Source organism: Dasypus novemcinctus, chromosome 11, assembly GCF_030445035.2.
Source record: "Dasypus novemcinctus isolate mDasNov1 chromosome 11, mDasNov1.1.hap2, whole genome shotgun sequence".
Classification (NCBI taxonomy): Eukaryota; Metazoa; Chordata; class Mammalia; order Cingulata; family Dasypodidae; genus Dasypus; species Dasypus novemcinctus.
This window is the reverse complement of record NC_080683.1, coordinates 17,789,191-17,798,974: the sequence shown is the minus strand read 5'-3', so window position 1 is coordinate 17,798,974 and position 9,784 is coordinate 17,789,191. Positions and strand designations below refer to the sequence as shown.

The 9,784-nt window shown below is 42.6% G+C and overlaps 1 protein-coding gene across 4 annotated transcripts in view; it reads right to left on the bottom strand.

The window, feature by feature from the left end:
* Nucleotides 1-5,224: 5,224 nt before the first annotated feature.
* The window catches only part of RUNX2 (RUNX family transcription factor 2), a 124,121-nt gene continuing 119,561 nt past the window's right edge, over nucleotides 5,225-9,784 (bottom strand). For 3 of the 4 annotated variants that reach the window (XM_012523579.4, XM_012523577.4, XM_012523578.4), the window contains one exon: nucleotides 5,225-9,464. In XM_012523579.4, the coding sequence (XP_012379033.1) occupies nucleotides 8,986-9,464 (479 nt within the window). In that variant the 3' untranslated portion in view covers nucleotides 5,225-8,985. The remainder of the gene's footprint in view (nucleotides 9,465-9,784) is intronic. The other variant, XM_071218478.1, reaches the window with a different exon arrangement.

Below are 9,784 nucleotides of genomic sequence, written 5' to 3'. Positions count from 1 at the left end.
GATGGAACAAAGATGCATTTTAAGACGACTGGCTCATGTTCAGGATTTCACTCTTTTCTATGGTAAGGAACAAGTAAAAAATCCTCCCCGCCGATGAGTAGTTTTCTATAGTCATTGCAAGCCAAAGGGCTCAGGGCTTCCGACTTTCCCCCTGGGGATCCTGTGACCCAGTCCTCCGGATGACTTAAAAAAGGGCTGTATGGTGAAATCCAGAGCCTGAAAGGCCCCCAGCAAGCGGCTCAGACAGGAACGGGTGCAGGAGGACTCACTGTATTTTCAGTTTGGATTCTGTGATCTTTCTGCCAAACAGGGGTTTACAAAGCAAAAACCTCCAGAGCATTCTCATACTTTCTGGCTGATTCTCCTGGTGTTCATCTTAACAGGAATCAGCTGTTTGCCTTCTCACTTATAGAGCAAGTTACCGAGGAGAATTTAGCATCTGGTCTGGCTATTATTAAAAACAAGAACATCCTGCTCTGTTGGGAGAACAGCACCACTGGCAATAAAAGGACAGAGATGATTTGCATTCAGGATTTCAGAGATGTGTTTCAGTTCAGTATCTGCTCCCTCCTCCTTCCCCCATGGTTTTCATTTTAATATTTTCTGAAGCATCCATCATTTGCATAGTGGTCTCCCTTTTCTGAAACAGAGAGACCCAGAGAAACAGAGCATACTTTTTCCTTTCACTGGGAGGCAGGAATCAGTGGAGCTGTTCAAACACTGATCTGCTCCTGCAGTGTGATAAAGTTGAACTACCAGAGGAATTTTTTTTTAACTGCGGAAATGAAAAAGTAAACAAGACAGAGACTGCATCAGTATTTAGGCTCCAGCTTTTTGTTGTTGTTTTCGCCTCTTTCTTTTCCCAAGCACAGGCATAGGAGCCTGGAGGAACCATATAATATGTAAAACTCCGAGAGGTTTTATTAGCCAATAAAAAAAACTTAGTTCCTATTAACTACTTAACTCCTTGCTAAAGTTCGGTACTTGCTTCCTTCTTGGAGCCTTCTCTTCCTCTCATGCCTATAAGGAATGAAAGTTGGTCCATTAATTTTCTCTGTACAACCTGAGTTCACAGTTTGTGTTCCAGAAAGTGTGGCTGAGCATTATAATCTATAATTATCTCTGCATTCTCCTCTGTGAAATCACCAGTGAGAAAATTTTGATGAGTCATGTTTTCTATACCCCTAAATTCACATGGGAAAAAAGACGCTTTAAGTACACTCCTAAAAAGGAGTAAAATCATTGTGATATGAGGTTTAAAAAAACTTAATGAATTTTAAAGAAAACAAAATCAGGCAAAGGCATTATACGGGACATGTAGTGGTCTCAAAGAGGACTGCTCCTCTTGGTTTAGGACAGAAGATTAAAGCGAAACTCACAGAGAAACAGAAAGTGAAACTGGTCAGTTGTTTCACTCACTGTGAGACGAATGGAGTCATAAAACATAAAGAGCCTGATTGAGGACAGAAAAGATGTCAAGGGAGAGTTCAGTCGTAAAGCCGTTTTAATAATGCTTCCACAGTTGTATTTTTCACATGATTTTGGTTTCATTTGTGCTTTTTAATAAAAATGTGCCTGTTTGCCTCATTACATCCTCTACTTGTGTTTTGGGGGTTCTTGATACTCCCTCTCTCAAAAGCACCCTCAAGCTGTCACTATACCCGTATATCCTAATTCCACTAAGCCTACTATATCCCACCTCTGTTTTCCATATTCTAGTTAACTCCAGTATATTTTTGTTGTTGTTGTTTAGCATTTCGCTAGGTGGTCTTGATTTCTTCATGAGAAATGGCAGGTGGAGGAAAATGCTTCCCTTTCTGTTGGATATAGAGTGAGACCAAATGATCTTGGAAGAAAAGGTGGTAATCAAGAAGTGAGCTACATCTGCAATGCTAAAACTTAAAATGAGTTTTTCAGAAAACCCCACTCAGCAACCGGTATTGTTGCAAAGAGATGAGAAGAAAACAAATTAAAATAACTTTCAGTAAAGTTAAGTGGCTTTCCAGAAAATTGATCCCATTTTGCCCCTTTCCTTTCCAACAGACTAAGCATATTTGAACAGCAGGGCTGGACTAAATCACAAGAAGCTTTTGAATAAAATCTTTAGAAGAATTAATTACCACTTCTTCTTGGACTTTAGCCTCAGCATGCTTCCTTAACTGATATCACAAGGAACATCCAGTGTCTCTGTCCCTTCTACATAATCTATTGAAGAAGAGTATTTCAGCATTTGCAGGATGAAGGCCATGCGTTTTTACAGAATTTGCAGGAATAACAAAGAAAAGAGACAAATGCTGTGTTAAGGAACGTGTGTGTGTGTGTGTGTGTGTGTGTGTTCCCTAAATGGCTGCTCAGGTACTCCTTTCCAACCCTCCTCCCTCCCACCTTAGAGGTATATATGTACACGTGCACATGCACACACACACACCTTGGTATAAGACCTTTGCATGTGCAGTGGATCCTTTTCTTTGCCAAATTTTGATTCGCTACTTCTTGAAAGGTTCATTTCCAAGGCCTTGTGATTGGATAGCTACTACGGAGAACCCCTTGGGAAGTCACAAAAAGGCTTATAGGATACTTGGGAATGGTGGGGAGGGAAAGTCCCTGGACTTGGCTTAGAGCCCGTAATTTAAATAGAGCTTCAAGAGTCCAGGCACTGGCTCCTACCTGGCCTTTCTTCAGCACATTCTCCAGCCCCGAGGAGACAGCCAGGCAAGGAAGAGCAAAGACGGATGGGGGCGACTTGGAGGAAACCCGGCTGGTGCACCCAGGTACAGCGTGTGGGCTGGGCTGTCTCACCACCTGCATTTCAGGGCACCAACACCGGGGCGTGCCAGGCATTGCAGATTCTTACATGTAAGCATCCCTCCCAGCCCGTTAGGAACTGACTTCAGGACAAACGCCTGGGATTTCACAGGTGAGCTGGCCTCCACTCCCTAAAACTGAGACGGCCAGTTGAGTCACCGTCCACTTCCCGGAGAGGCTTAGAGGATGTGTTAGTGTAATTATAAGCCCCTTACCTTTGTAGATGCCCCAGAACAACTGCTTCCTAGGAAGGATCTCTAGGAATGATTCTCAAATAGTTGGAACACAGAGGCCAATTGAGTGGATCACCTACCGTACACCTGAAAATGTAGGTAGGGACGTTTGCTGAAATCAGAAATGCCAGTCCCTCCATTTCTGCCTTGGCTCTCGGCTCTGCAGACTTGTCATTACTGGTCACCACCCATTTCCAAGTGGGGTCACAAAAAAACAATTCATGAACATCTGTGGGACCTGCTCTCACTAGGAATGAGGGCTTTCCCTACCTCCTTCCTTGCCTTTTCAGACTGTTTTCAAAGCCCATCAATATGAACACGTGGCTCTTCAACCGCATCTGTAGATAATAACTTCAGGAGGCTTCCTGTTTACACGGCAATACCCATCTCCCATAAGCTCCATGACAGAGAGCTGAGGTGTTTATTAGGCCAGTCTCGGCTGGGATTGAGTTAACAGGAAACACCCACTCTCACAGAAATGTCTGGCGATTAAATATTTGGGGGGCAGGGAGCATGAGGGGTCAAAAACACTGGTGAGCGCTCTCTCTCCTTCACCCACCATTTCCAGGGAGAAACAGGAGCAGCCTGATAAACAGGGCTGGCTGGCGGCTGGCAGAGCAGGCCACCGACTCCAGCCCCGCAGCAGTGCTGCTCCCTGGCTGAACACTGGGTGCTGCGGGGAGGAGGGGAGGAAGGGCAGGGGGAAAGGCAGGCGTCGCCCTCACTATGTCCAAACCTCAGAGTACCCTCAGGTGGAGCGATGGAAAAGGCCAGGACCATCCATCATCGGGAAGTCTCTCACGTCTTCTGTCCGGCCACCCTGTTTCAGGAGCAATGTATTCTCGTGTCAGCTCCGTCAATAAAGTCTGACCGAAGAAATAAGAGAGCACCTCTGGACCAGGGTTTCTCAATCAAGGGAGACTGTGCCCCCCAATGACATGTGGCAGTACCTGGAGACATTTTCAGTTGTCGGGACTGGGGAGGTGATACCGGCATCTAGGGCGTGGTGGCCAGGGATGCTGCTAAACACCCAGCACAGGAGAGGTCAGCTCTCCCCCCACACACAACAAAGGAGGAGCTGATCTGAAATGCCCAGAGCGCTGAGGTTAGCCCACTGCCTTCTCATAGACCAGGAAACTGAGACCTGAGGAGTAAAGTGACCTGTCCCAAACCACACTGCTGGGCAGAGTCCAAGAGGGAAAGAAAGCCACTGGGCCTGTCTCCCTGTGCAGATGCCTCTTAAAGTCACACATTTAATTGTAAAAGTAACTAAATAAACATCCTCAAAGAGCTGCAAACAAGCTCACCCAAGTGCTTTTTGGATGGTCCCTATTCTTAGAAATTTGCTGTTTCTAAGATTTCTCAGAAAACAGTGCTCACGGGTTAAGATCGAGCAGATCGCCTCAGAGGAGGCCTCTAATTCTTAGCATGATGTGGGGCCAGCTTGGTCAGTGCCTGAGCTGCTCTGCACCACCGTTTCCTGGGTCCCTTCTTGAGAACTGTGGTAAGCCAAAGTGTACAAAAAGCACAGGACATTAAGTAAGCACCACTCTACTCATGGGCCCTCAACCTTATGACAGGGGAGGGACTTACCAAAACTAAAGTGGCCAAGAAAAAAATTCTCCAAGCTCTGGCTATGTTCACTAGTAGAATTTTTCTGAGGCTAGAGCTTTTCAGATAAAGGTCCATTTTTACTCACTCTTGGCCTTTGGTTGACTTTCTTTTTAAGAACCCAAACAAGAGGTGGGAGGGAAAAGAGCCTAGCCCCTAGGGTTGGGCTGTCTGAGATCTTCTGACTAAAGCCAGGGGTTCGCTTGCTGGGCCCTGCTCATGCGCCCAGAGACTGGAGTCACAGGACGATGAAGCCTGCCTTTAGATATTCTGACTGGTCCCCTAGTTGGAAAAGGACTTCACCAAAGGATGAGGTGAGCACCACTCCTTCCTTCAGACACAGCCTGATAAGAAAGCCAGTTTATTGCTGGATTGTTCTCAATCCTTTTCTAGGAGTTGTACAAAACAAGGAGACAGCTCTTACCAAGATTTTTGCTCTCTCATCAGTAACTGAGGATTTCTGCTCTCATCCAGCCCTGGCAAGTTCTAAGAACAGTAAGGGCCTAAGTGCAGGCAGGAGCAGACCTCAGACTATAGAAGAAACCGCCGATGAGAAAAGACCCAAGGTACACACATAACAAAACCAAAAAGCCATTTTATTGAAAATTAAATTCAAACTTCAAATTAATATTACAATCATGAGAAAAATGCCAAATAATTCAATTTACAGTTGCAACATACAATACAAATAGTCCCTTTGAAGTTAAGAGTAAACTCATCCACAATCATGATCTGGGCACAAAGCTGAATTTGTACAATATGTGCATGGAAAGCAAATCTTGGGCAACAGCAATTGGAAAAAATAAAAAGCTTGTATTTACACAAAATGCTACAAATATTTTTGTTCCACAGAAATCTAAGCATATCCAAAAATGTGAATTTTATTCAGAATACTTAAGAAATTACTGTAAGTTATGGTTTTGGCAGATATATTTTAAAGTACTGCATTAAAAAGCAAACAGTTATTTGTAAACATGAAGAAACAAACATCTAAAAATTTCTCACATAGAAAATATTTTTAAATGCATTAACAAATTCAAGGCTTGGAAGAGTTGTCTTTATTTTACTCGTGATTGTTCTTTTGACTATTGTAGGTACACCCATTGTCTTTGCTAATGCTTTGTGTTTCCTTGTACTATTAGCCTATAGTTCTGGGTCGGTCCCTTTCCTGGGAACGGAGGGAACCCTTTAAGCCAGCACACACATTTCCTCCCCTCTGAATCTGCTAAAGGTTCCTAAAGGTATGGATTCTCTGCGCAATTTTAAAGGGCCTTGTGGGGTGAGACCGTCTAAAGAGCAAACAATAGTTCATCTGTTTAGCCTCTCAGTTCCAGGCTAGATGTCATTCCATTAATTTAAAACCAAAGCTGGAACTCTGACATAGGTTAAAATGGGTGAGACAACTGAAATGGGTGAAAACACGTGGCTTCATCAGTCACTTTGTAAACTCGAGCAATGTTTGTGCTACCTAAAGAACCATGCTATTTTAACCCCAAGGAGACAGGGTGTTGAGGAGTACATGGTTCCATAGTAGGCTTTGCTTTGGTCTTAAAATCACAAATCATACATATGACCCAGTGCAAATTAAGGGTTTAATTTAAAAAAGAAAAAGAAAGAAAAAGAAATTTACCCCCAGGCCAAAAAAAGGCAGAATTTAATCTAATAAATGTGAATTATCCCGGGGTGGTTGGGGTGGGGATGGAGGGAAGAAGTGCTTGAAATTTTCTCTTAAGGAAAAAAAACGTTTAAAGTGTTTCTGGGTTGCTGCCTGCAGCCACTATAAAAACATTTCAACACAAAAACATCCCTAAAATCATTTAGTATGTGTACTGTAAACTTAAAGAAGCCCTTTTAACATTAAAAAATAATGTACAAATATAGTACCTTTTTCTATTAAATAGGGTACAGCTGGTACTGGTGGTAACATTTTTATGTCAATTAATTAAAATTGAAATGTTTAACCAGACACTGGCTTTTTTAAGTGCTGCCGAAACAAACATACATATTTTACACTTAAAAATAAATGGACAGTGGCATGCTTCAAGCTACCACATGCAAACAATAAATAGTATCAATTACTACTTCCATCTTACTGAAGTAATAGAAAAGTGGCTTATTTATCAAAGCATACTTGGTATACATCCTTTAGAAGGCCAAGTTGTTTATGTTTTGTTTTCTCATCTATTTCTGTTAGGAAGAGTCAGGATGAATTCCAAGGGAGCCTCCAAGGCAAGAAGCACAGACCCAACTGCCCCACAAGCTGTCCTGCAATGGGTGGGAGGCCACAAAGGCTGGAGGATGACTAGAAGGCACGGGGTCCTCTGGGGACTGAAGCAAATCTCTGCAGAGTTCTGCCAGGGGTCCACAGAATTCAAATGAAGGGGCCCTGATCTGCGGGGGAGGAGGACAGGGATTTGCCTGATGGTGTCATTAAATTAACCTGGCTTGGACTAAGCATCTGCACTTGGGCATTTACTTCGTGGTTGCTAGGGGTGGTCCAAGTGCATTCTATAGGCCAGCTTTAGCTCAAATCCGTACACAGCACTAGACGCCAAACTCCACATATCCTTGTCCTCCTTTCCGCCTCCATTCTGAGAATCATGAAAGGCTATATGTAGGTCCCCAAGGGCTGTATATTCTCTCAGATCAGCGATCTGCTGGAACCTGCCTGCTACTTCAGATGACCTGCTCCCACAGGACAGTGACTTCAATCTGCTCCTTTAAATGCAAATTCTGTGGCATGCCGCCAGTAGGGCCTTGGGCAAAGGAGACTTGGATTCCCTTGATTTAGTCTTTGGTAAGGCAGTTTGGTTTAGAATCCGTGGTGTAATTTCGCTCTCCTATCCTATGCATGTCGTGATTGATCCTTTATCCACACATGTGGCTATGCTGACCTATGTATCTTCACAATTATAAGTCAGCGATTTAGAGTTTTGCTTAACTCTGAAATCACAAAATATTTTTCTGCAGTTCAATGATTAACTGTGCTTGTCTTTTTAATATGACAAAGTCATAACTATTTGAAAGAAATTAGGAAACCACATCACTCCAGCATTTAGTGCTGATAAAGGGCAACATAAGTGATAAAGAGTTAGGAGTTGTTTTTTAAATCCCTAATTATTGCTTTAAAAGGCAAAGCTGTGTTGGAGGCAATCAAAGAGCTGAAAGAACTAAACATAACATTTCCTTCATACATCAAAAAAAGAAAAGCTACATCTAAAATATTTGGAGATGGAAGTATTTTTAAAAAATCACATTGTGCCTGGAGGAGCTGAAATTGCTTAGCAATGTTTCAGATATGGCTCTAGCCCACTGAAGAAATTTGTTATTATATAAAAAGCAATTTTAGAGACCGAAGTCAACATATCAATACACTAAGAAATGTTTCAAGGGTCCAAATGTCATTAAATAATTATAAATATATCTTTAAAGTTATATGACCATTCACGTTAGCAAGTTACCTCAGATTTTACACATATTCATAATTTAAAAAAAGAAAACAAATAACACACAGCCAAACACAAACACTATCTATACCATCATGGCCATAATAAGGTATTGCCATTTTCAGGTTTGCATAAAAGAAGAAGGAGAATTTTAGGGATGGGATTTCTTTTTGGTTAAATGGGAAAAGGAAAGTAAAAAGGTACAAAAAAAGTAAAATAAAATAATCTATCCTGATCAGTATTTGGAAGTCACTTTTCTTCGAGTAGGGAAAAAAAAAGAAAGAAAAAAAACCAAAACTGAACCAAACAGTTCAAATAAGTACCTGCAGCAAGTCTGAAAGCAAAGTTTGGAACAGTTGTAATGAATGGATCGTACTGGAAGGGAAGCATCCATTCTACCTCTTTTCCCTTTATGCGCACCTCGACTGGCTTTGTAAGCTGGTCTGCAGAGTGCACTGGTCCATACACAGTTGCAACCGTGAGGGTGTGTGGTTTTCAAAGCACAGGGAGGAAGCAGCTTTGCTCTTCTTCCTCCTGAACCTGGAGTCCACCTCTCTGAATTGGCATATGAACAGATTATTTATGAGACCAAACAACAACAGCAACAGAAATACCTTTTCCTTTGTATGTTCTTGTGTAAAAGTACATTTTAAAAATAGAAAACAATCTGAAACCTGATTATGATTGTCTCTCTTGGGACTTTTGCTTCAGTATCTACCCTCTTATGGTTGCAAGATCATGACTGAGTGAGTGAATCAAAAATCTTCTAAAAAATAGGCACTTTGTAGAAAGCTAATCGATATACATATATATGCACTCTCTCTATATATGTATATATTGATACATTTAGGGTGTGGCTCCAGGTACCGCTGGGCCACTGCTGAGGAATTTCAATATGGTCGCCAAACAGATTCATCCATTCTGCCACTAGAATTCAAAACAGTTGGGGAACTGCTGTGGCTTCCATCAGCGTCAACACCATCATTCTGGTTAGGCAAATTTGGATTTAATAGCGTGCTGCCATTCGAGGTGGTGGTGCATGGTGGAAGCATTCTGGAAGGAGAGCGGTCTCCCCCCGGCACCATGGGGAACTGATAGGATCCTGACGAAGTGCCATAGTAGAGATATGGAGTGCTGCTGGTCTGGAAGGGTCCACTCTGGCTTTGGGAAGAGCCGGGGTAGGGTGGTGGCAAGTAGGTGTGGTAGTGAGTGGTGGCGGACATACCGAGGGACATGCCTGAGGTGACTGGCGGGGTATAAGTAAAGGTGGCTGGATAGTGCATTCGTGGGTTGGAGAAGCGGCTCTCAGTGAGGGATGAAATGCTTGGGAACTGCCTGGGGTCTGAAAAAGGGCCCAGTTCTGAAGCACCTAAAAATTGTAACAGAAGATGGAGGGAAAAATCTGTAAATATCAATTAAAATAATGATAGAATTTTCACAAGAAAAAAAAGAAAACTTTAGCTCTCCCAAAAAGGAACAGCAAGCCACAAACAGACCTTCAAATGCACCCGTCGCTTTACAGTCTTACGACATTTATCCTTAAGGTCTTCACCCCCAGAGAATCCCAAAGGGCTTTAAAAACCCATGTGTGTGCTAGGTCATACATATAAACCAACCCAACACTCTGATCATAGACATTCACTCACCAGACTTTAAAACTGAATCCTCATTGATTTCTCCCCTTTTTAT